This window comes from Lithobates pipiens, unplaced genomic scaffold (genome assembly GCF_037356315.1).
Source record: "Lithobates pipiens isolate NorthernLeopardFrog02 unplaced genomic scaffold, aLitPip1_a1.2 Scaffold_19, whole genome shotgun sequence".
Taxonomy (NCBI): Eukaryota; Metazoa; Chordata; class Amphibia; order Anura; family Ranidae; genus Lithobates; species Lithobates pipiens.
Window position 1 is genome coordinate 29,617,894 of NW_027507764.1, and position 26,707 is coordinate 29,644,600.

The 26,707-nt window shown below is 45.1% G+C and overlaps 1 protein-coding gene across 1 annotated transcript; it reads left to right on the top strand.

Moving 5' to 3' along the window:
• Positions 1–24,782: 24,782 nt before the first annotated feature.
• Positions 24,783–25,741, top strand: LOC143998178 (olfactory receptor 11A1-like). Its single transcript, XM_077493908.1, has one exon. It carries the CDS (start codon positions 24,783–24,785, stop codon positions 25,722–25,724), a length of 942 nt encoding a protein of 313 aa, XP_077350034.1. The 3' UTR covers positions 25,725–25,741.
• The last annotated feature ends 966 nt before the right edge of the window (positions 25,742–26,707 follow it).

A 26,707-nucleotide genomic window follows, 5' to 3' on the forward strand; every position in this document is an offset into this window, starting at 1 on the left:
AACCTGGACTTGAGACTTCACTCTAGTGGCAAAAATACTGCTTTGTGGAAGCAGGAGTAGAAGTAGGTGGAGCAGCCACCCTCTGAGATGAGCACTTACCCTTGTTCCAAAGTGGTAAAAGAGAACTTTCACCCTGAGAAATCTGGATATACTTATCCAAATCTGACCCAAGCAGATGTTTCCTATAAAAAAAAGACAACTTGCCAACAGCTTCTTGCAGAGTAACTCCACAGACCAACATTTCAGCCAAAGAATCCAGTGCATGTGTATAGACAGTCCCAAACGTGAAATCTGCTGAATGGAATATTTTAAAACATCTACAGCAAAATAAAGAGTCCCAGGGAATTTGGCCAAATCCCCACCCAGATCAGCCGGCTGTAATACAACCCCCACCAGGGCAAAAGATAACTTGAGCAAAGATTCCAGAATTTTGTCAGATCCTTAAAGACCAGACCTGGACATGTAAGGCTTGGCATCAGATAAGAGATTTTCACATATACCAAGAGCATACTCTATTTCTCCTCCATAGGGTATAGCTGAGGAAATCTCTTTGGTGGAGCGAACACCTTCTCCAGGTTAGCCCAATCCACATACAGCACCTCTTTTAGATTAAGATGTAAAAGGAATGACTGTTGCTGTTGTAAATGGTAAAGAGCTGTTATATCGCCACCAAGGTGGGCAGCAAATCTTCCTCAGTCATATAAGCAGGTGTTTCTGGTGAAGCTAAAAAAAACTGACAAGGGGTAGGCTGAGATCCGCCTGAGAACTCTTGATCCTAAAGCGAAATGGGGAGCTATGTCTACAGTCTTCTTGACCTGCAAACCTTCCCCCACTGTGTTCCCACCTCTCCACCTGCTTCATTTGGAAGACATGTGTCCTGCTGATCTTCAACAATAGGACCTGTGCTACGTCCCAGTCAGCAGAGAGGATACTGTGCCAAAACAAGAGTATACCAATTATCCTATGAGACAACCCACTTGCCAATGCCCCATCTGACAGTTGTGACCTGCAATACTGAGGTTGCAGAGCCTGCTCTGTGTCTCCTGAATGCCTCCTCCAGCAGTGCCCTTAATTGCTGCTGCCTCTGCTTCTCGGCATGTGCATTGCTCATTCTTCTTTTATTTATGCCAGGACAAATGACCACCACCACAAGACCCCACCTCTTTTTTTTTTAGTGGTGCTGAAACCCAGGAAGGCCACATTTTTGATGTCATCACTGCATGTCACCTGTGGAAATGCATGGCCTGATCCATTTGCAGCCATCTCCAGGCTCGGCTACACCCTAGAATACAATATGGTGGGCAGAAGCCAACCTACATTGCCACTTCACCCTCAACTCATGCTGGTTTAACTTATATAAAATAACACTGAGGCAAAAAAACTATGGAACAACAATAAGCAGCAAAGACATTCAAGAACAGGGAAAAAGTAGGTAGCTTCCATGCTGACGGCGCCAGCGCCCTCTAGGCGAGGACAAGGGTGGGACACTGGACACAGTTGTACCCCTTACGAGAGTGACAGTCATCTATAGGCACCAGGACACTATCCAGGCACTCATTATTCCTGATGTAGAACATACTCCTTTAAATTTAAGGTTCAATCTTCATCCCTCATAGGACCTTCGAGGACTCAATCCCCCTTGCTAGAGTCCAGCTGAACCTGTAAAGCATCCTGTCGGAAACTACTTTTCAGATATTATTGAAAAAAGTTCAGAGTATGCAAGGTCCAACTGCTAGCCACCCTCCCTTCCTCCATCCCCTGCCTTCCTTCTCTCTAACACCCCCCCTATTGTCCTTCTGCAATAACTGTCATAACTGCAACCAAAGAGTTTTGTTTTCATCATCAGCCTTTAATAGTACTCGGTTCTATGCGCTCTTAAGTAGGTTCACATAGGGGGGTACATTGAAGAAGGATGTAAGAAGGCACTCTAGAGAGGAGGATGTAAGGGAGCCCTCTGGAGGAGGGTGTAAGAGGGCACTCAGGTGGATGTAAGGGCGTGCTGTGGAGGAGAATGTAAGGGTGCACTCTGGGGGGATGTAAGGTGGTACTCTGGTGGAGAATGTAAGGGGGAACTCTGGAGGATATAAGGGGGTACTCTGGAGTATGCAAGGGGGCACAACGGAGAAGGGTGTAAGGGGGAACTCTGGAGGATGTAAGGGGGCACTCTGGAGACTCAGATGTAAGGAAGCACTCAAGGCGCTTCCTGATGCTGTAGCATTACGAAATGTAAGTCGAGGCGCATTCTGGTCACATAATTTTTCCGGGACTGAGCTTCCGGTTTGCCTCCCAGTGGCAGTGGAACGCACACCGATCTCACAGCGTGAGCCGAGCGGTGTGCGGCTCCCACCAGCATTCATGCAGGTCATCTCTAGTGCCAGGACAAGGCACCACTAAATGTAAGCAGGCATTTGTATGTTTTTACAAGTTTTAAAATAAAGCAGTATTACTCTATTGGTTCTCCTCTTGTCTTCCATCCCCTATTGGCAACTGTGTTGGAGAGGAGAGTACAGTCCAGAAGTTCCCTGATTCATCCTCAGTCTACTTGCTCCTGAAATTCTATCTATCATTCCCAAACCTTCTTTTTAAGTAAAGAGGTCATGGATATCTGGTTAGCAGGTTTTTCATTTGAGCACATTGGGTGGGATTTGAATCTCCTGTCAAGTGGTGAAGGACTTTCTGCACACTTTTGATTTGATTCATCAAGTTTTTTTAACTGAAAATGTATGAACTTTCAATAGACATATTGTATATATTTTCATATTTGATGATTCACTTTATTTCATATTACATGGTCTGAAATTGTTGTAGTGTCACATGTCTAGTGCCCCCTATCAACACGTTGACACCTCACTCTGGGGACATGCATTCTCCTCCAGAGAACCCCATTACATTCTCCAGAGTGCCCCCTTACATCCCAGACATCCAGACTTCCTTGCTGATCAGTAACACACTTTCAGTCTAGGAATGGGCTCAGGCATTTTTAGACATGAGTTTGAACCTGCCTAACCTGAGGCTATTATTGTGGCTACTGACACCAATGGTGGGGGTTAGTTTTACTGCCACTGACATCAAAGACAGGGCCTAATTTACTGCCAACTTCTCTTCCATGTGTACTGAATATATTTGTAGCACCCTCTAGTGTGCTAGAAGTAGTTGTTAGTGTATGAAAACTTTAGCCTGGCTGAGTTCCAGGTTGTCAATCTGGGTCAGGGTTCAGTGACTCAGGGGCTGAATGACTCATCTGGCAGCTCTCTCTGGCACTTCCACCTGGTCTGAAAATTGGCAAAAACTTCCAGAGCTGAAGGATGGGAGTAAGGGGGGGGTTGCCATGCATATTCACGAGGCCTCAGCCAATCCCCAGCTTTGAGCCGGAAAGAGGCAGAGTTTACCTCATAAATAGACATAAGCCATTCCAGCAAGGGCAGTTGGGTGGAGGATGGAGATGGAGTGCTGAGGAGGCTGTCGTGGCCTTTGTGGGTGCCTCCTAGTCGGTGGGGGGAATGATCTTGGGCCTGGGGCTTGGGAGCCAGAAGATTCCCTTTAAAACACATGCAAGAAACCCTTCCTGGAGGCACAGAAGCAAGGCGAGAGGACAGCAGAAGCAACTTAGCACCATGGACCATGAGGAGAAGTTAGCCTGGAGGGCTAGTGAAAGGGGCAGCTGCAGCCAGCTGGGTTGGCAGTGCCTGAAGAGGAGGTGCTGGGATGGGTAGATACAGGAGAAATGCAAGCTGGACACTGAACTTTTGATACACATCTAAGGGGCCTGACTGTAATAGGCTATTGCTTCCTCTGACTGAGTGACTGTTGGATAATTCACAGTGTTCCAGCTGGGTTCTGTAAGCAAGTGATTGCTGGGGTGAAGAAGATGAGCTGTATATAGAGACTGTATATAGGAAGAATTGTCCCTAAAGTTTGTTTTGAAGTGGTCATTCCATAACATCCCATCTCTATCCAAGTTAATATCCCTCAATAAACAAAAAAAAAACAAAGTCAGGGACAGTTCACTGACTCTGGAATTCCTGTGGAAATTCGATGTGCCTGGCTGTGCAGGGTGGGGGATGCCAGTTTACGTGCGGCTCCTTAGGGGGTATGCTACATGTAGGGATGAGCTTCGTGTTCGAGTCAAACCCATGTTCGACTCGAAAATTGTCTGTTTGTCCGTTCAGCGATTTCCGGACATTATGGGCCGTTCGAGCTAAATTTGAGTGGCACGTCACGGCCCATAATTCACTGCGACGTCGCAGTGCATTGCTGGCTGATGATTGTCCAAGCATGCACTATGACCCACATGCTTGGCCAATCACAGCTCCGTCTGTACAGAGAGCTGTAATTGGCCAAAGCCAGGGTGGCTTTGGCCAATTATGGCTCACGGGGTTTAGGACACGCCCCACCCTATATAAAGCCGCCTGCTACCTAAAGCTACCCCAATTGCTGGTGTTCTTCTGATCCTATACCCCAGGCAAGCAGCTGCAGTAATTACAGTTGGTGTATCGTGTCATCTGCACAGTGTGCACCTAAAGCTACCCCAATTGCTGGTGATCTTCCGATCCTATACCACAGAAAAGCAGCTGCAGTAATTACAGTTGGTGTATTGTGTCATCTGCACAGTGTGCACCTATATCTACCCCAATTGCTGGTGTTATTCTGATACTATACCACAGGCAGGCAGCTCAGCTGCAGTAATTACAGTTGGTGTATTGTGTCATCTGCACAGTGTGCACCTAAAGCTACCCCAATTGCTAGTGTTCTTCTGATCCTGCAGCTGCAGTGATTACAGTTGGTGTACTGTGTACTCTGCACAGTGTGCACTTAAAGCTACCCCAATTGCTGGTGTTCTCATCCTAATAATACAGGCAGGCAGTTGATTCTGCTAGCTGCAGTATAATCAGTATATACGTCCCAGCTTTGTGCAGCTACATCTACCTGCAGGCCATTAGTATGTTTGGAAGGCAAACAAGGAGAGGCAGACAGTCACGAGCCAATAAAAGAGGGCAAGCAGTTTCTGTGTCTAGAGGAAGCAGTGCTGGTCATGGACACGGGGCATCCTCATCAGCACGTGGCCATGGGACATGCTTGTCCTTTTTTTCGGCATCTGGCCGCATTGAGCCGCAACATGCCAAAGACTTGGTAGAGTGGATGACCAAGCCGTCCTCATCCTCCTCATCCTGGCTCAGGGTACTGGCAAAGCAGCTGCCAACGTGGCCTCTTCCCTCGGCTCAATGGCATCAGTCACTCCTTCCCTAGCCCCACCATGTCCTCCTGAGGTATCACCCGAACTCTTTGAGCACAGTGTTGGGTACATGCTCCAGGAGGATGTCCAGCGTTTTGAAGGCTCTGATGATGACACCCAGCTAGAGGAAGGCAGTAAAGTGAGCCTAGAGAGAGGGGGTGCCCAAGAAGGACAACAATCTGGCAGTCATGTTCCCCCAGCTGCAGCATACTGCTAGGTTTGCTCCAGTGATGAGGAGGGAGGTGATGATGAGATCACTGACTCCACGTGGGTGCCTGATAGGAGAGAGGAGGAGGAGGCACATTTCCAATGATACAGGATGCCCGCCAGGGGCCAGCTTAAGGGCAGCACACCGACTGCAACACACCGCAGAGCTCTGCATGTGCAGGGCGTTGCCTCTGTGCATTATTCCAAAAGTTCTTTGGTGTGGGCCTTTTTTGAGACCAGTGCATCAGATTGCACTGCTGCTATTTGCAACATATGTCTCAAGCGTATCTCGTGTGGCCAAAACATCAGCCGCTTGGGCACCACATGCTTGACCAAACATATGTTGACCTGCCATGCAGTTCGTTGGCAAGCGTACCTCAAAGACCCACACCAAAGAACAAAGCGGACCTCTCCTTGCTCCTCATCAGCTGGGATCTCCAACCCCACTATACCTTCAGTCCTCTCTGAAACCTGCACTGAGAGGAATGAAGTTGTAGAATTAGGTGTGTCACAGCCAAGTACTTGTGGGCAATCTGCTAGCGGTACACCGACGTATGATTGTACCAGGCGAATTTCCCTGCCTCAGCTGCTGCACCACCTGAAGAAGTTCACTCCCAGTCATCCACATGCCCAGTGGTTGAATGCTAGCTTGGCTAAATTGCTAGCACTTCAACTGCTGCCTTTGCAGTTGGTAGACTTTTCCCCTTCCGTGAGTTTGTGGAATGTGCGGTTCCTCAGTGGCAGGTTCCCAAACACCACTTTTTTGCAAGGAAGGCGATTCCGGCTCTCTATCGGCATGTGGAAGGCAATGTCTTGGCCTCGCTGGACAGGGCGGTCAGCGGTAAGGTGCATATTACCGCTGACTTATGGTCCAGCAGTCATGGACAGGGACGTTATCTATCTTTCACGGCACATTGGGTGACTCTGCTGGCAGCTGGGAAGGATGCAATACAAGGTGCAGTAGCGTTGGAGGTTGTTCCGCCACCACGCCTCCAAAATGCTACTACTGGTGATTCTGACACACCTCTCTCCTCCACCCTCCTCTTCTAATTCCTCCATGGCCTTTTCCTGTGCTTTGTCCTCGGAACCAGCGGTGCTCCGTAGGCGTTCAAGGGGCTACGCAAGTATGCAGGCAAAAGGATGCCATGCCGTGCTTGTACTGGTGTGCTTGGGGGACAGGAGCCACACTGGGGCAGAGATTCTGTCAGCTCTGTGGAAGTAAACTCCCATATCGTTTTCAGCCAAGGAAGCTGCCATATTTGCCTCTGTTTAATCTTCAACTGCTATGGTGCTGCACATGTGATTCGTTATGACTCCAGCCATTGGAGGGTTTGATAGTTTGGCTAACAGCCAATGTGCAGTTAGCATTCACGGCATGCCTTTTTTTTAACTGTTTAAATCGCTGGGTTTACTTCCACTTTAAGCCAGGAATGGTGGTTTGCGACAATGGCACCAACCTCCTCTCCGCCCTCCGACAGGGACAACTGACGCATTTGCCCTGTTTGGCTCATGTCCTTAACTTGGTGGTGCAGCAGTTCTTGGGCAGGTACCCGGGCTTACAGGATGTCCTGAGGCAGGCCAGGAAAGTCTGTGTGCATTTCCACCGGTCATATAATGTCAGTGCTTGGCTGGCTGACCTCCAAAAGGAGTTTAACCTGCCCAAGAACTGCCTAATCTGTGACATGCCCACCAGGTGGAACTCAATGTTGGCCATGCTGCAGCGGCTGCACATGCAGCAGAGGGTCATGAATGAGTACCTGTGCAACTACGGCACCAGGACAGGGTCAGGGGAGCTTGGTTTTTTTCCCCACCCCAGTGGGCCATGATCAGGGATGCATGCACTGTCCTGTCACCATTTGAGGAGGCCACGAGGATGTTGAGCAGTGACAGTGCATGCATCAGTGACACTATCCCTCTTGTCCACCTGCTGGAGCACACGTTGCATGGAATAATGGACAGGGCACTTGAGGCAGAACAGAGGCAGGAAGAGCAGGACTTCCTTACCTCTCAAGGCCCCTTTTATCCAGACAGTGTTCCTGCTGCCCCGCCGATCACACAGGAAGAGGAGGAGGAGAAGGAGGATGGTGTCAGCATGGAGGTGGAGCCTGGCACTCAGCAACAGTCTTTTAGGGATCATTTACAGTCCCAAGAAACCCGTGGGATTGTACGTGGCTGGGAGGAGGTGGCTGCGGATCATGTCATCCTTAGTGACCCAGAGGACTCCGGACTGAATGCCTCAGCTACATGGCCTCCCTGATCCTGTAAAGCCTGCGGAAGGCTCCTCGTATTTGTCGGATCAAGGAGAGGGATTATTACTGGCTGGCAACGTTACAAGGGTAATGTTGCGGACCTTATCTTGCCATCGCAGAGGGAGCAGAGGATGAAACATCTTTGGGAGACTTTGCAGAAAGGTCTGTGCAACGCATTCCCCCAGACTGGGAGGTTACAAATTCCTGATCCTGGAAAACGTGTTGCTGAGGCTTCGGTCAGTCACAGAAGGAGCGTTGGAGAAGGTGGCCGTCTGACCGATACGTTCAGACAATTTTTTAGTCCGCAGCCCCAAGGTATGATCGGTTCCAGCAACCATCGCCAGTGTCTGATTTATATGGTGCAGGAATACCTTGGGGCAAGATCAGACTTGGACACCTTTCCCACCAAAAATCCTCTGGGTTACTGGGTCTTGAGGATGGATCACTGGCCAGAGCTTGCCCAGTATGCAATTGAGCTACTGGCCTGTCCTGCATCCAGCGTTATTTCGGAACGCACATTCAGTGCTGCTGGAGGCTTTGTAACCGATCACAGGGTGCGCCTGTCCACCCTGTGCAATGTTGTGGCACCAGTGCCTAAGGCCAAATTTTTCAGCCCCTGTTCAACAGGGACGTGTAATTACAATTCTTGATCTAATATTTCACAGCAGGGCCCATTCCTGCGCCAGCCAAGAGTAACAGTGGGGACATACAGTGTTGTGGCAACACCACCACCACCAAAGACCCAATTTTTCTACCACTGTTCAACAATGGCATGTAATTTCAATTCTTGATATAATAGTTCACAGCAGGGCATTCCAGCACCCATCTAAAGTAACTGTGAGAGCTTACAGTGTTGTGGCAACACCAACACCTTAGGCCCAAATTTCTGCAGAACATATAGGGCAGGCCCCTACTTTCAAACATCCAACTTACAAACGTCTCCTACAAACGGAAGGAGACAGTAGGAAGTGAGATGAAATCTACCCCTAGGAAGGGAAATTCTCTCCTGTTAGCCCTTGTACACACGGTCGGACATTCCGACATTCCGACAACAAAATCCGTCCGATATTTTCCAACTGATTTTGTCCGAAACTGGTGTTGCATATACACGGTAGGACAAAGTTGTCGGAAAAATCAGATTGTTCAGAACGTGATGATGTTCATTCGTTACGACTGGACTATGTTCAGGCTAGTAGCCAATAGCTTTGGTCTCGTAATTTGATCTGAGCATGCGTGGCACTTTGTCTGATCGGAATTCTCTACAAACGATTGGACAAGGTCCGATCGGATCATGTTGTCGGAAAATTTTATAGCCCAGCTCTCCAACTTTGTCCGTCGGATAGATTCCAATGGAAACAGTCCGATGGAGCCCACACACTGTTGGATTATCCGACAACACGGTCCGATCGGACATTTTCCATTGGATTTTCCAACCGTGTGTACAAGGGCTAAGAGTTGATATGGGAAAACGTGTCTCCTCTCTACTGATGCTTTATCCCAATCCTTGTTAAACTAAAAACCCCAAATTTTCAAAAAACATTTGTCATTGGTACAGAAAGTGAGGTGAAATCTTCTGAAGAGGTGCACGGACAGCAAAAAAAAAAGTTACAGGGGTGATAACCCTTCCCTATGTTTTCCAAAAAGCTTAAAAATAGATTTTTTGACTGGAGCTACACTTTAAAAATCTACCAGTTCAATATTACAAAGAGATTCTACTTAACAACAAACCTACACAGTCCCTGTCTTGTTTGCACCGCCTGTATACTGCTGTTCAGAGTATATAGAGCTTGGGGGCCCCACGCCTTTCCTATTTTTAATTTTGGTGCAGGGTTCCCCTTAATATCCATACAAGACCCAAAGGGCCTGGTAATGGACTGGGGGGGGGGGGGTACCCATGCCGTTTGTCTCACTGATGTTCATCCATATTGCTGGGACCAGACATTACATTAAGGCTGCAAGCAGTTTAGAATGACTTTTATTCCTTTAAAAATGTCATTTTGTGCAGGGACTGTTCTAAGCATGGGAAACATGTACCACTTCACAGGCATACTATAGACACCCCCCCAGGTACAATATTTAAAGGAATATTTCACTTTTTTTCACTTTAAGCATCATTAAAATCACTGCTGCCAAAAAAACTTCAGTTTTTAAAACTTTTTTTTTCATTGATCCATGTCCCCTGGGGCAGGAGCCGGGTCCCCAAACCCTTTTTAGGACAATAACTTGCATATTAGCCTTTAAAATGAGCGCTTTTGATTTTGAACGTTTGAGTCCCATAGAGACTTTAACCTCCCTAGCGGTAATCCCGAGTCTGGCACGGGCTGCAATTTCAGTACCACGAGCGGTAACCCCGAGCCAGACTCGGGATCGCATTGCTGGATACAGGGAGAGGTTACTTACCTTGTCCCCTGGATCCAGCGATGTCCCCCTGCTGTGTGCAGAGCAGAGGGAGCAGAGGATGAAACATCTTTGGGAGACTTTGCAGAAAGGTCTGTGCAACGCATTCCCCCAGACTGGGAGGTTACAAATTCCTGATCCTGGAAAACGTGTTGCTGAGGCTTCGGTCAGTCACAGAAGGAGCGTTGGAGAAGGTGGCCGTCTGACCGATACGTTCAGACAATTTTTTAGTCCGCAGCCCCAAGGTATGATCGGTTCCAGCAACCATCGCCAGTGTCTGATTTATATGGTGCAGGAATACCTTGGGGCAAGATCAGACTTGGACACCTTTCCCACCAAAAATCCTCTGGGTTACTGGGTCTTGAGGATGGATCACTGGCCAGAGCTTGCCCAGTATGCAATTGAGCTACTGGCCTGTCCTGCATCCAGCGTTATTTCGGAACGCACATTCAGTGCTGCTGGAGGCTTTGTAACCGATCACAGGGTGCGCCTGTCCACCCTGTGCAATGTTGTGGCACCAGTGCCTAAGGCCACATTTTTCAGCCCCTGTTCAACAGGGACGTGTAATTACAATTCTTGATCTAATATTTCACAGCAGGGCCCATTCCTGCGCCAGCCAAGAGTAACAGTGGGGACATACAGTGTTGTGGCAACACCACCACCACCAAAGACCCAATTTTTCTACCACTGTTCAACAATGGCATGTAATTTCAATTCTTGATATAATAGTTCACAGCAGGGCATTCCAGCACCCATCTAAAGTAACTGTGAGAGCTTACAGTGTTGTGGCAACACCAACACCTTAGGCCCAAATTTCTGCAGAACATATAGGGCAGGCCCCTACTTTCAAACATCCAACTTACAAACGTCTCCTACAAACGGAAGGAGACAGTAGGAAGTGAGATGAAATCTACCCCTAGGAAGGGAAATTCTCTCCTGTTAGCCCTTGTACACACGGTCGGACATTCCGACATTCCGACAACAAAATCCGTCCGATATTTTCCAACTGATTTTGTCCGAAACTGGTGTTGCATATACACGGTAGGACAAAGTTGTCGGAAAAATCAGATTGTTCAGAACGTGATGATGTTCATTCGTTACGACTGGACTATGTTCAGGCTAGTAGCCAATAGCTTTGGTCTCGTAATTTGATCTGAGCATGCGTGGCACTTTGTCTGATCGGAATTCTCTACAAACGATTGGACAAGGTCCGATCGGATCATGTTGTCGGAAAATTTTATAGCCCAGCTCTCCAACTTTGTCCGTCGGATAGATTCCAATGGAAACAGTCCGATGGAGCCCACACACTGTTGGATTATCCGACAACACGGTCCGATCGGACATTTTCCATTGGATTTTCCAACCGTGTGTACAAGGGCTAAGAGTTGATATGGGAAAACGTGTCTCCTCTCTACTGATGCTTTATCCCAATCCTTGTTAAACTAAAAACCCCAAATTTTCAAAAAACATTTGTCATTGGTACAGAAAGTGAGGTGAAATCTTCTGAAGAGGTGCACGGACAGCAAAAAAAAAAGTTACAGGGGTGATAACCCTTCCCTATGTTTTCCAAAAAGCTTAAAAATAGATTTTTTGACTGGAGCTACACTTTAAAAATCTACCAGTTCAATATTACAAAGAGATTCTACTTAACAACAAACCTACACAGTCCCTGTCTTGTTTGCACCGCCTGTATACTGCTGTTCAGAGTATATAGAGCTTGGGGGCCCCACGCCTTTCCTATTTTTAATTTTGGTGCAGGGTTCCCCTTAATATCCATACAAGACCCAAAGGGCCTGGTAATGGACTGGGGGGGGGGGGTACCCATGCCGTTTGTCTCACTGATTTTCATCCATATTGCTGGGACCAGACATTACATTAAGGCTGCAAGCAGTTTAGAATGACTTTTATTCCTTTAAAAATGTCATTTTGTGCAGGGACTGTTCTAAGCATGGGAAACATGTACCACTTCACAGGCATACTATAGACACCCCCCCAGGTACAATATTTAAAGGAATATTTCACTTTTTTTCACTTTAAGCATCATTAAAATCACTGCTGCCAAAAAAACTTCAGTTTTTAAAACTTTTTTTTCATTGATCCATGTCCCCTGGGGCAGGAGCCGGGTCCCCAAACCCTTTTTAGGACAATAACTTGCATATTAGCCTTTAAAATGAGCGCTTTTGATTTTGAACGTTTGAGTCCCATAGAGACTTTAACCTCCCTAGCGGTAATCCCGAGTCTGGCACGGGCTGCAATTTCAGTACCACGAGCGGTAACCCCGAGCCAGACTCGGGATCGCATTGCTGGATACAGGGAGAGGTTACTTACCTTGTCCCCTGGATCCAGCGATGTCCCCCTGCTGTGTGTGCGAGCCATCCTCCGCTCGATTTACACAGTGCCCGAGTGCCACCGAGCTCCGTTCCCTGCGACGTTACGATGCACGGGAGCGGAGATCGGCGCCAAATTCAAAAAAAGTAAAAATACACAAAACACATACAGTACTGTAATCTTACAGATTAAAGTACTGTATAAAAAAAAAAAATGCACACACCCTTTGTCCCTAGTGGTCTGTGCAATGCCCTGCATGCACTTTTATATTATAAATGCTGTTTTTTTTTCTGCCTGGAATTTGGAGATTGTCCATAGCAGCCAAAAAGTGTCCCTTTATGTCAAAAGTGATTACAACTAGAACTAGAAAATATCGATAATAAATTAGAATATCTTGCAGAATTGAGCGATAGCGATTTGTGGGGAAATTCGTCATCAAACACTAAATCTAATGACAACGGCAATTCTACAAATGAGCAAATTTCAGCGTTTTTGGATTTGATTACCGTATATACTCGAGTATATGCCGAGATTTTCAGCCCCTTTTTTTAGGCTGAAAGTGCCCCCCTCGGCTTATACTCGAGTCACCGCCGTCTGTCTACCCGATCAGCGTGTCGTGCAGACAGACGGCGGCCATTCCACTAATCAAAAGCCGCGCCTCCCTGTCTGTGATAGGCGGAACACTCAATTTCCCAGCAGTCAGTGGTCCGCCTATCACGGACATCCGCTCATCCTCATACTACGGACGAGGATGAGCGGATGTCCGTGATAGGCGGAACACTGACTGCTGGGAAATTGAGTGTTCCGCCTATCACAGACGGAGGCGCGGCTTTTGAACAGTGGAATGGCCGCCGTCTGTCATAGACGAGGAGAAGAGGTGCGGTGATCCTGGCATGGCCGCCGTATGTTTTTACATGCAGATCGCTGCAGAAGGACACAGGCTGCAGAAGGACAAAGAGGCACAGGACACAGGTAGGCTGGACACACAGGGATGGACACAGGTGGGATGGACACAGGTGGGATGGACACACAGGGATGGACACACAGGGATGGACGGGACACAGGGATGGACAGGCATGTCTCACCCTCGGCTTATACACGAGTCAATAAGTTTTCCCATTTTTTTTGTGGTAAATTAGGGGCCTCGGCTTATATTCGGATCGACCTATACTCGAGTATATACGGTACATTAATAAATACTTTTTATTATTATTTATTATCATTATTTATTATATTATAAACTTTATCATACCCGGGATGTCTGCTAGACTCTGGTTTGAGCAGATTTAAGTGAGTTATTCCTAAGAATTGCAGGCCTACAATATAAAACGCCAAATTTCCATGCAAAATAAAATTTGCGCAAATATCCGTTCTATTTCGCAGGTTCTGGTGCAAACCGAACCGTGGGGGGGGGGGGGGGGGGGTTCAGCTCATCCCTAGCTACATGTTTTATTCGACTTTTTCTATTTTAATCATTTAAATGTAAGAGCATAAAATATTGTTTTCATTTTTTTTCCCTTTGGGGAATGGAATGTTTTGGAAGAATTTAGGTCTCACTAGAGTTGAGAATTCCTGCCCTAGAGACACATAAGTGGGCAAGATCATTTTAGTTTGTTTTCAATAGACATGAACACAATCGTCCTGGTTAATGAGTCCTGTGAGACTAATCAGCATTCTAAAAACAGTACAGAAGGAAATATATATATATAAGACCCGCATGACAGCGTAATACATGTACAGAGCCCCCACCACACATTGGAATTACAGGTACGTTACTTCGTAGACTATGTCATTGTACAGGAGATGATTGATGTACTGTGTTAGCAATCCAAAGAAAAACTGACACCTTTCATTTACTGCATGTAGAAAAATTGGAATATCCCAGTAGACAACTTTCTCAGATACACATATAATTGTCACATACACTACATGCTGGCACACCCAATGCGAAATATACACATGATCATAATACCTTTCATACACAGTTGCATATTGTATATGTTGAGGGGGTCTTCAAAAAATGTCTCTGCACTTTTACAAGTGGTGGAAGGAGGGTGGGAGGAGTAGTAATTGGTCGAGTCTGAGAGTGTCATGTGACTAGTCTGTCTAAACTGAAAGGTCAGCCGGCTTGCTAGTGTACACACGGTCTGACTTTTCAATGGGAAATGTTCGATGTGAGCTTGTTGTCTGGCCATGTGTAGGCTCCATCGGGCATTTGCTGTCGGAAATTTCCGCACACAAATGTTTGAGAGCAGGTTCTGAAATTTTACGACAACAAAACTTGTCGGAAAGTCCGATCGTGTGTACACAAGTCCCACACATGCTCGGAATCAAGCAGAAGGAGCCACACCGGCTATTGAACTTCCTTTTTCTCGGCTCGTCGTATGTGTTTTACGTGACCGCGTTCTTGATGTTTGGATTTTCCGACAACATTTGTGTGCCCGTGTGTATGCAAGACAAGTTTGAGCCAAAATCCTTCGGGGAAAAAAAGTCCACGGTTTTGTTGTCGTAATGTTTTGTTGTTTGTTGTTTTGTTGTCGTAATGTGTGTGCGCGGCATTAGCCCCTGTACACGCGTTCGGAGATTTCCACAACCAAATCCGTCAGATTTTGTCCATCGGATCTTGTCCGAAACTGTTGCATACACACGGTCGGACAAAGTTTGGCGAAAAAAATCAGATCTTTCAGAACGTGATGACGTAATTTCGTTACGGTGGGACTACATTCAGGCTAGTAGCCAATAGCTTTGATGTAGGAATTTGATCTGAGCATACGTGGCACTTGGTCCGATCAAAATTCTCTACACATGATCGGAGTATGTCCGATCGGACCAGTTGGTCGGGAAATATTTCCAACATGTTGGAAAATTGGGTCCGACGGATATTCCGACGGAATCAGTCCGATGCATACCACACACAGTCGGATTATCCGACGACACGGTCCGATAGGACACATTCCGACGGATTCTCCGACCGTGTGTACAAGGGCTAAGAGTTGTCACACAGTGGAGAAGGTGACTGCGAAACTTAAAAAAAAAAAAAAAGTGTGATATTGGGGGATGTCTAGTTCAGTGGTAGATGCATTTTCAATGAGTTCACAGCCAACATAAACGTCAGTTTAAGGGCGTGGTAGCCCACTTTTATTGAAAGTAACAAAAATGAAAGTTCATACATGCACGGGTTGCCCACACAGGGGTTCTTCTCCCAAAAATTACAACAAAAATTAAAATGCCAAGCCACCTTGCTCTCAAGGCTCACTCAGCCTTGACCACAGTACAAAACTGTGCAGGCCCACTCCTGGCTTCTAGGAATGGATTCTCCTGACGCTCCAGGCTTTCACACTCCTCCAAGACTCACGGTCCCCTCTGGTCCCCAGAACTCTCTCTTCCAGTTGTCTCAGCTATGGTCTCCCAGCTGGCCCAACTCCCTCAGTCCACTGACCTGGAACCTCTCCCACATGGAGTGCCGTCTCAAGGATATTGCCTGGGTTCTTAAACGGTAGAGCACCTCCCTCCTGGCTGCAGCAACTGCTCCACCACCAACTCCCCTAAGCTATGCTCAGATCTGCCTTATAATGAATGTGTGTACCTGGACACACACACACACAACCTGCAGAACTTCTGGAAAGCCCAGAGACTGAAGACTCCATCCCTCCCAATGCTCTTTGAAGTCTTCAAGTTTCCAGCCCCAATCCAGACTTACAAAATCCAGAGAAGACTTAAAACATAGCTTTCTCTGCTCCCAAATCTTCTGCTGGAACTTCTCAAACTGCCTCTTTGAGAGTCCTGCGTCCATTTTACCCTAATTTTCACAGAGACTGGGGCTCTCACTCTCACAAAAGTATGGAAACATTTTGAAGAACCCTCGTATATACTGTATTTCCTAGGGATTAACATTATAGAGCCAAAGGGATCTGGACACATGTATGAGCTTGTTTGACATCCTATTCCAAAACTACGGCCAATAATACATTGACTTCCCTTTTCAACTTTGTGAAAAGCCTCCACTCTTCTGGCATGGCTTTCCACAAGATTATGGGGTAGGAGTGTGAGCTCATTTGTTAGATCAGGTACCGATGTTGGATGAGCAGATCTGGCTCAAAATCGGCATTCTAATTCATTCTACAGTTGCCCAGTAGGGTTGGGGTCAGGGCTCTGTGCAGGACACTCTAGTTCCACCACACAAAACTGGTCAAACCATGTCTTCATTTAGTTGTCTTTGTACACAGGGGCACAGTCACGTTGAAACAGAAAAGAGTCTTCACTATTACCACAAGGTTGGAAGAGAGAAACCGTAGAGGATATTTCATGTGAGGAAGCCTCAAGAAGTATGGCCCACCAACGGACCCTGGGATGCTTCTTTTAGTAACTTCTCACACATAGGGGTCTGTTTATAAATGTCTTCACACAACTTTCTCCTAAGAATCTAATTTTTTTTGACCATTGAGTCCAATTTTAACAATGTATACATCTTGGGGAGATAGGTGTGGGAATATTGTGGGAAAGCCTTTATACATAGACCTCATAGAGTTCATAGCTCCTGACAAACAGCATGCATGATTATAGAAAAGAGAACTTCTGGGAATTTAACCACTTGACAACTGGGCACTTAAACCCCCGTCGTGACCATACCAATTTTCAGCTTTCGGTTCTCTCACACTTTGGATGACAATTACTCAGTCACGTAACACTGTACCCACATTAATTTTTTGTCCTTTTTTTCCCCCACAAATAGAGCTTTCATTTGGTGGTATTTGATCACCTTTGGGTTTTTTATTTTTTGCGCTATAAATGAAAAAAGACCGAAAATTTTCTTTGTTTCTGCGATAACATTTTGCAAATTATAAATTTTTCTTCATAAATTTTGGCCACAATGTATACTGCTACATATCTTTGGTAAAAATAACCCAAATTAGTGAATATTATTTGGTCTTTGTGAAAGTTAGGGAGTCTACAATCTGTGGTGCAAATCATACAAAATAGGCCACCAGTATATTAGATGTGATCAATCACATTTCTTGTGACCCGAACAAGCCAGGAAAGTACAAATACCCCCCAAATAACCCCTTTTTTGAAAGTAGACATTCCAAGGTATTTAGTAAGTAGCATGGTGAGTTTTTTGATGTTGTAATTTTTTTCCCACAATTCTTTGCAAAATGAAGATTTTTTTTTCACATAATTGTCATTGTAATAGGTTATTTCTCTCACGTGGCATGTGTATACCACAAATGACACCCCAAAATAAATTCTGCTACTCCTCTTGAGTATTACAATACCACATGTGTGGGACTTTTCCACAGCCTGGCCACTCAGAGAGGCCCAACATGCAGGGAGCGCCATCAGGTGTTCTAGGAGCATAAATTACACATCTAACTTGTTGACTATTAAACTTTTGAAGGCCCTGGATCACCAGGACAATGACACGTGACACTGATGACAGATGGCACTGATGACACGTGACACTGATGTGGCCCTGATGACAGATGGCACTAATAGGTGGCACTGATGACACGTGACACTGATATGGCACTGATGACAGATGGCACTATGTGGTACTGATGGCACGGGACACTGATGACAGATGGCACTTAAACGTGGCACTGGGGACAGATGGCACTGACAGGTGGCACTGGGGACAGATGGCATTGGGGACAGATGGCAGTGACATTGTGGGCACTTTATTTTCTGTGTTTTTTTTTTCTACTCACAGCCGCTGCAGCCATTCATCTCTCCCTCCTCACATGCTGTCTGTGTGTGAGGAGGGAGAGCCGGCGATGAGAGATGATTTCATATGTTTACATATGAGATTATCTCTCATTGGACACGCAGATCACACTGTAAACGGCCGCTGTGATTGGCCATTTACAGCGATCTGTGACTGGCTGTGTCCAAGGGACACGGCCAACACAGAACTTCCCTGATGCGTGCTCGTGGGTGCGCGCATTGCGGAAGTAAACAGGAGGACGTCCAGGGACGGCCTCCCGGCAATTGGCGTCCGCACTGTAGCCGTGGATGCCTAGTGGTTAAGAGAGGCACTTAAAAGGAAAAAATAAATCTAACAAAATAATAAAAGTTATAGTTGCAAACTTTTATATTTTGCGTGCCTATATATAAAAAAATAAATAAAACTATTTCTCAGGCCTGATACAGTTCATAATTAATCCCTTAGTGATGGAGGGTAAAACAAATGTTAATGCCTGAACACAATTTTGCAACTTTGACATACAGTATCTCACAAAAGTTAGTACACCCCTCACATTTTTGTAAATATATTATTATACCAGTAGGTCTCTCAGGCCTGGCATGTCACAGATCGAGGGTAAAGGGCCAATGACAGCGGCCCTTTACCACATGATTACACTGTCCAATGATGGCGCGATCACTTGTAAACAAACCAGAGCTTATCCGTGTCCTCCCCTCTCCTTACCACGAGGAGGGAGCCGGGTGGATCTGAAGTGCCCAGAGCGCTGATCTGTGCCCAGTCATGGATTATCCATCCATCCATGCTGCATCCATGGCCCATACATGTCTCATCCATCCATCCTCCATCCATGGCTCATACATATTTCATCCATCCATCCATGGCTCATACATGTCTCATCCATCCATTTATGCTCCATTCATGGCTCATACACGTCTCATCCATCCAGCCAACCATGCACCATCCATAGCTCATACACGTCTCATCCATCCAGCCAACCATGCTCCATCCATAACTCATACATGTCTCATCCATCCATCCATGGCTCATACATGTCTCATCCATCCATCCATGGCTCATCCATGCTCTATTCATGACTAATTCATGCTCCATCCATGGCTCATCCATCCATCCATGGCTCATCCATGCTCCACCCATGACTCATCCATCCACATTCATGGCTCATCCATCCCCATCCATGGCTCATCCATCCCCATTCATGGCTCATTCATGCTCACCCATCCCTATCCATGGCTCATCCATCCCCATTCATGGCTCATGCGTGCCACATCATCTGTGACATGTCAGTAATCATCCATGCCACATCTGTACCATATCAGTGCTCATCCATGCCACATCAGTGCTCATCCATACCACATCCATGCCACATCAGTTCTAATACATGCCACATTTGTACCATAACAGTTCCCATTGGTGCCACATCAGTTCTCATCGGTGCCACAACCATACCTCATCGGTGCCACATCAGTTCCCATCGGTGCCACATCAGTTCCCATTGGTGCCATATCAGTTCCCATCGGTGCCCCAACCATGCCATATCAGTGCTCATCCGTGCCACACTAATGCCAGATCAATGCTCATCCGTGCCACATCAGTGCTCATCCATACCTCATCCATGCCACATCAGTGCTCATCCATGCCACATCCATGCCACATCAGTGCTCATCCATGCCACATCCATGCCACATCAGTTCTCATCCATGCCACATCTGTACCATATCAGTGCTCATCCATGCCACATCAGTGCTCATCCATACCACATTCATGCCACATCAGTGCTCATCCATACCACATCCATGCCACATCAGTTCTAATCCATGCCACATCTGTACCATAACAGTTCCCATTGGTGCCACGTCAGTTCTCATCGGTGCCACAACCATGCCTCATCAGTGCCACATCAGTTCCCATTGGTGCCACATCAGTTCTCATCAGTGCCACAACCATGCCATATCAGTGCTCATCCGTGCCACACTAATGCCAGATCAATGCTCATCCGTGCCACATCAGTACTCATCCATACCACATCAGTGCTCATCCATACCACATCCATGCCACATCAGTTCTCATCCATGCCACATTCATGCCACATCAGTACTCATCCGTGCCATATCAGTACTTATCCATGCCATAACCATGCCACATCAGTTCTCATCCGTGCCACAACCATGCTACATCAGTACTCATCCATGCCACATCAGTGCTCATCCATGCCACATCCATTCCACTACAGTGCCCATCAGTGTCTCCCAAAAGTATAATAGGTAGTCAAATCAGATTTGAAATATGGCCCTAGAACACCTGATGGTGCCCCCTTCATGTTAGGCATCTGTATGAGGCCAGGCTGTGTAAAAGTCTCACACATGTGATATTGCCATACTCAGGAGTAGCAGAATGTGTTTTGGGGTGTCATCTTTGCTATATACATGCTAGGTGTTAGAAATATGTTATAAATGGACAACTTTGTGTTAAAAAAATGCATTTTCATTTTCTTTCCACATTTTCCAAAAACTTTAGGAAAAAAGTGCGATTTACAGAGACTCATTAAGCCTCACAGAATATACTTTGGGGTCTTTACTTTCAAAAATGGGGTAATTTGTGGGTGTTTCCAGTGTAAGAGATAGTCAAAAAGGTAAAAAAAAAAATAGATGTATAATTTAAGCTCCTAGAACACCTGATGGTGCTCCCTGCATGTTGGGCCTCTCTATGTGGTCAGGTTGTAGAAAAGTCTCACACATGTGGTATCTAGACTTGTGCACAACGGAAAATTTTGTTTAGTTTCGGTTCGTTGTCATTCGTAAAATACATAATTTCGTTCTGTTATATTCGTTATGTTACATTAATACGTTTTCGGATAATTCGTTATTATTCGTAGAGTGTCGAATTAATTCCTTCGTATTCATTGAAATTCGCTATTTATGTATGTATAGACATTCATGATAATGATTCGTAGTTTGGAAAGTCGTTTGTTTATTGAATCTTTTAACACACACAATGACAACGTCTCTTCTCCTCGGCTCAAATACAATACAACACCCTTCTCACTCAGTTCTCAGGAATGTACTTTGCCAGTAATCCATCCTCCGGCACAAAATTAATTAGCTGATTGGACTATAAGATTTACTTTGAGCTGACCTTTTGTTTCATTAGATCTTTAAAGAATTACTGAATCATGTCGAATTCATTTGAATATATTCGTTATATTTCTTTCGTATTCGTTGTAATTCGTTATTTTTTTATTCTGACATTCAGATGCATCCGAATGTCCGAAAGATGCAAAATTTGGCCGAATTTCGATTCGTTACGAAACTAATTGCACAAGCCTAGTGGTATCGCCATACTCAGGAGGAGTAGCAGAATGTATTTTGTGGTGTCATTTGTGGTACGCATATGCTGTGTGAGAGAAATAACTTCTTAAGATGACAATTTTGTGAAAAAAATATTATATAATCTTAATTTTGCAAAGAATTGTGGGGAAAAAAATCACAACTTCAAAAAACTCACCACGCCTCTTACTAAATACCTTGGATGGTTGACTTTCAAAAAAGGGGTAATTTGGGGGGTATTTGTATTTTCCTGGCTTGTTATGCTGTGTACACACGGCCGGACTTTTCGCCGGACTGAATTTCGAAGGAATTTTCGACGGAGTTCCGCTGAAACGGACTTGTCTACACACAATCACACCAAAGTCCAACGGATACGACCATGATGACGTACGCCAGTAGCCAATAGATGCCCTAGCGTTGGTTTTCGCCCGTCGGACTAGCATACAGACTAACGGGTTTTCCGACCGGACTCGAGTCCCGTCGGAAAGATTTGAAACATGTTCTAAATCTAAAGTCTGTCTGATTTTTCTAAAGAGGGGTTATTTGGGGGGTATTTGTACTGTCCTGGAATTTTAGGACTTGATGAAATTAAATAGGCCATCAGTACATTAGGATTGATAAATTTTCAGATATATCCCATAGTTTGTAGATTCTATAGACTCTATATGCTACAACCTTGGATTTTGACTATATATACTAGTATACTATAGTATACACTATACTGCTAGTATATATTTAGTAGAGAGTAAAGCATACACACTACCAGATTTTCTGCTGATTTTTTCCTTCAGATTTACAAAAACCATATGATATGAGGTCAAACCTTAGGAGTTTCAATTTGTATGCAATCAGGCAGGCCCTTCTACTACATGGTTTTGGTAAATCTGAAGACAAAAATCAGAAGAAAATCTGATGGTGTGTATGGGGCTTTAGCCTGGAGCAGACCTGGACTTGAACATGGGACCTCTGCTGTGTCTGATGAGGACTTTTCTAACTGAGCTACCAGAGATATTGGACAGCACCCTGTCTGATCCAATGGACAAGCGCGCCTTGTGCCTTGACTTCTTCTAAAACTTGAACTCTTTGCTCCCCCCCATTCAGAAATTTTGCACAAAATAACCCAATAAATTGTTTGGCACCATAGCTTGTAGACTCTATAACTTTCACAAGGACCAATCATTAAAAATTGATCACACCTGATGGACTGATGGCCTATCTCATTTCTTGAGACCCTTATGCCGTGTGCACACGGCTGGACTTTTCGACAGCAAAGGTCCGATGGAACAAATCCGTCAGACAATTTGACTGTGTGTGGGCTTCATCGGACCTTTGCTGTCGAAAAATCAGATGGAAAGATTTGGAACGTTCTAAATCCAAAGTCCAACGGACTCGAGTTCGGTCAAAAAATCAGTTCGTCTGTATGCTAGTCTGACAAACGAAAACAAACGCTAGGGCAGCTATTGGCTACTGGCTATGAACTTCCTTATTCTAATCCAGTCATGCGTCATCACGGTCGAATCCATCGGACTTTGGTGTGATTGTGTGTGGCCTCAGTTCGTTCGGAAAAGTCTGCCGAAAAGTCCATCGGAAAGACCGTCGGGCCTAGCCTGCCGGAAAATGCGGTCGTGTGTACACGGCATTAGAGGTGTCTCTATTCTCTTTTATACTCAAATGTGACGTGACGCTATTTGTATATCAAGACATTGCTTGTATATCAAGTCAAAATTTATTAAAAAAATTAACTTGTCTTGCAAAATGCTCTCAAACCAAGTTACTCTCAAACCAAGGTTTTACTGTACAATTATTTTTTTGAAGGGGTTCCCTGAGAATGGAAAGCTATTTCAAGGATTCCTCTGTTTTGAAAAGATTGAGAAAGGCTGATATATACAATCAGCTGTGCGGGGGGGGGGTAGAGAGAGGTTGTGGGCAGAGGGCTTTGGGGGGATGCAACTGAAATTTGGAGGGGTTTAGCCCACCGCTGGACCACCCCTTTATACAGCCATGTGGCATTTACTTGGCTGCAGCTATCAGGAGTGCCTGTGCATGGCTTCTCGTTATCTGCCACCTGCTTTCATGGCATCTCCGGTGTCCCTCCATACTAGCTTGTCTTTGCCTACTACCGTGGCTTCTATGCTTGCATGGCGTCCTTCTTGACATACTTGGGCCGCATTCTGAACTCCCTTGGGCTGCATATGGCCCACAGGCTGTGGGTTGGACAACTCTGACTTAAAGTGTGAACTGGCTAAATCTATTTCAGGTGCATCAAAACAAAAAGTGTTCAAGGATTCATGCCGCGTACACACGATTGGATTTTCCGACGGGAAATGTTGGATTTGAGCTTGTTGGCGGTAAGTCCGACCGTGTGTATGCTCCATCGGACATTTGTTGTCGGATTTTCCGCCAACAAATGTTGGCTAGCAGGTTCTCACATTTTCCGCCAACAAATGTGTTTTGTCGGACTTTCTGATCGTGTGTACACAAGTCTGTCTTACAAAAGTACAAACACGCATGCTCGGAATCAAGGACGACCTGGAAGCGCTCGGTCTTGTAAAACTAGCGCTTGTAATGGAGATATCACATGACTATTGAACTTTCTTTTTATTGGCTCGCCGTATGTCTTGTACGTCACTACGTTCGTAATTGTTGGCCAACATTTGTGTGACCGTGTGTATGCAAGACATGTTGGAGCCAACACCCTTCGGACAAAATCTCACGGTTTTGTTGTCGGAAAGTCCGATCTTGTGTACGGGGCATAACAGTTTTACAGAAAACAGTGTGAGCAAAAAAGCTTGGCCTCCACCAGTGTGTTGTAGAGAAGGTAACTGATATAAAGACAGAGCTGTGCTTCTCCAGGTGGGAATGATTGCTCCCTTCAACGTCTTGGTGCAGGTCCAGTCCACAGCCTAAATAAGAGCCAATAGTTCAAGAAAGGTTGACTGCACTACCAGGTATGAAATAGTGATGAGTACTTTATTGAAGATAAAAATCCATCAAGATACATTGTAAGACATCATGAGACCTCTATGCAGGCATGGCAAGATTAACGCGTTTCATGAATCAAGGTTCGCTTAGTCATAATCTGATGTATCTTGATGGATTTTTATCTTCAATAGAGTAATCATCACTGCTTCATACCTGAAGGTGCAGTCAGCCTTTCTTGAACTGTTGTAGAGAAGGACCTTTGCATAGGAGCAGGGGTCTCTCTGCAGAGGCACCACACACCCCCTGTTGGGCTTTAAACAACACACCAGTCACTAAAAGCAGAAAAATTTCTATGACTAGTAGGTAACAGCTTAATAACTGTAAGTCCATTCCTTTTACAGATGGCACAAATAAATCAAACACTCAATCCTGAAGTCCTGATTGTTGGATTTGAGAATCTCACTCAATACAGAATCCCTCTCTTCGTTTTCTTACTGATCATATACTCTTTGACTTGCATTGAGAACATCCTGATTATAATTTTAGTATGTATAAGCGCTGGTCTCCATTGTCCCATGTACATCCTGATCGGCAATTTGCTCTTCTGTGAATTTCTCTACACGTTGGATCTGGTCCCCCTGATACTGCACCACATGCTCTCCAGAAGACCCGTCATCTCCCATCTCGGCTGTTGTATCCAATTAAGTGTATCCGGAGCCATTACGATCGTTGAGACTTTGCTGCTCACCCTGATGTCATACGACAGATATTTGGCCATTTGTAGACCTCTCAGATACTTTGCTCTCATACACAACAGACTCTGCTTCTATTTGGTGACCATGATTTGGCTCATTTCACTCATAATAATTACAGGTCAATTTTATAACGTCATAAATCTTCAATTTTGTGGCCCTCTGACCATCGATCATTTTTACTGTGACTTCACCCCCTATGTTTCCCTGGCATGCTCAGACATAATGCCTGCGGTTTTACTTGGCTTAACGGTCAGCGTTACTTTAACCATTTTACCTTTCTTTTTGATTGCTCTTTCCTACATCTTCATTATAGTCGCAATCCTCAGGATACAGACGTCAACGGGAAGGCAGAAAGCCTTCTCTACCTGCAGCTCACACCTCCTAGTGGTGACCATATATTACACCGCGCTCTTTTGCTTATACGGGATGCCGAGGAGTGACCATTATCTCAATGTCTACAAAGGATTGTCCTTCGTATACTTTTCGGTGACACCCATGATCAACCCCATCATTTATACTTTAAGGAATCAGGAGATTCACAAAGCTCTGCACATGGCAATATGTAAATTAAAAACTGTTTATTGTTAGGTTACAACAAATAAATTTGTATTATATTGTACCAAAAGTTACTCATTGTTTTCAATGTCTTCTAAAGTAACATTCCAAAGATACATTAAACTTGTATTATATTGAACCAAATACTATTAATTGTTTTTATATTGAACTAAATATTATTCATTGATTTATTTTTCCAAACATACCAAGGACAATTTAAATATATATCTATATCTATCTATCTATGTATATAATATATATATATATTTATATATTGTGTTTTTTATGTAACAAAGCAACTGGAGGAGCACAGAATGTAACGCCACCATTTTCAAGCCTGAAAAAAAAGCATGGTACGCTTGAAACTTTTGCTGTTACTTTGTATCCTCCTTACCCACTTGCCTACAGGGTACTTACACCCCCTTCCTGCCCAGGCCATTTTTCAGCTTAAAACACTGTCACACTTTGGGTACAGTGTAGCATGACCGCGCAATTGTCATTCAAACAATTATTTTTTATCATTTTCTTCACACAAATAGAGCTTTCTTTTGGTGGTATTTAATCACTGCTGAGTTTTTTATTTTTTTACAAAAACAAAAGACCAAAAGTTTTGAAAAACAAATATTTTTTTTATACACATATATAGTAACACATATTCAGAACAGAGTACTCAACAGAGTCACTATATGGACAGCGCTATATGAACAATTAAAAATAATAATATTAAATAAAAGTATCAAGCAATGAAAAGAGGAAGTTCATAAGTCTCAAAATTAGCAGATTCTTTGAGTGTTAAAAAGGTGCTCCACAAAGTTCCCAGACAAGGAAGAGAGACCCCTTCAGATAGGTTCACCACACCGCTATCCCATAGGAGGACCCTCATGATCTGTGACACTCCCGATTGTAATACACTTACCCCAATAGGTGGGCACTCATAGGCGGCATGGATAGGCGGTACTGATGAGCATTGATGGGTGGCACTGATGGGCATTACTAATGAGCATTGATTGACAGCA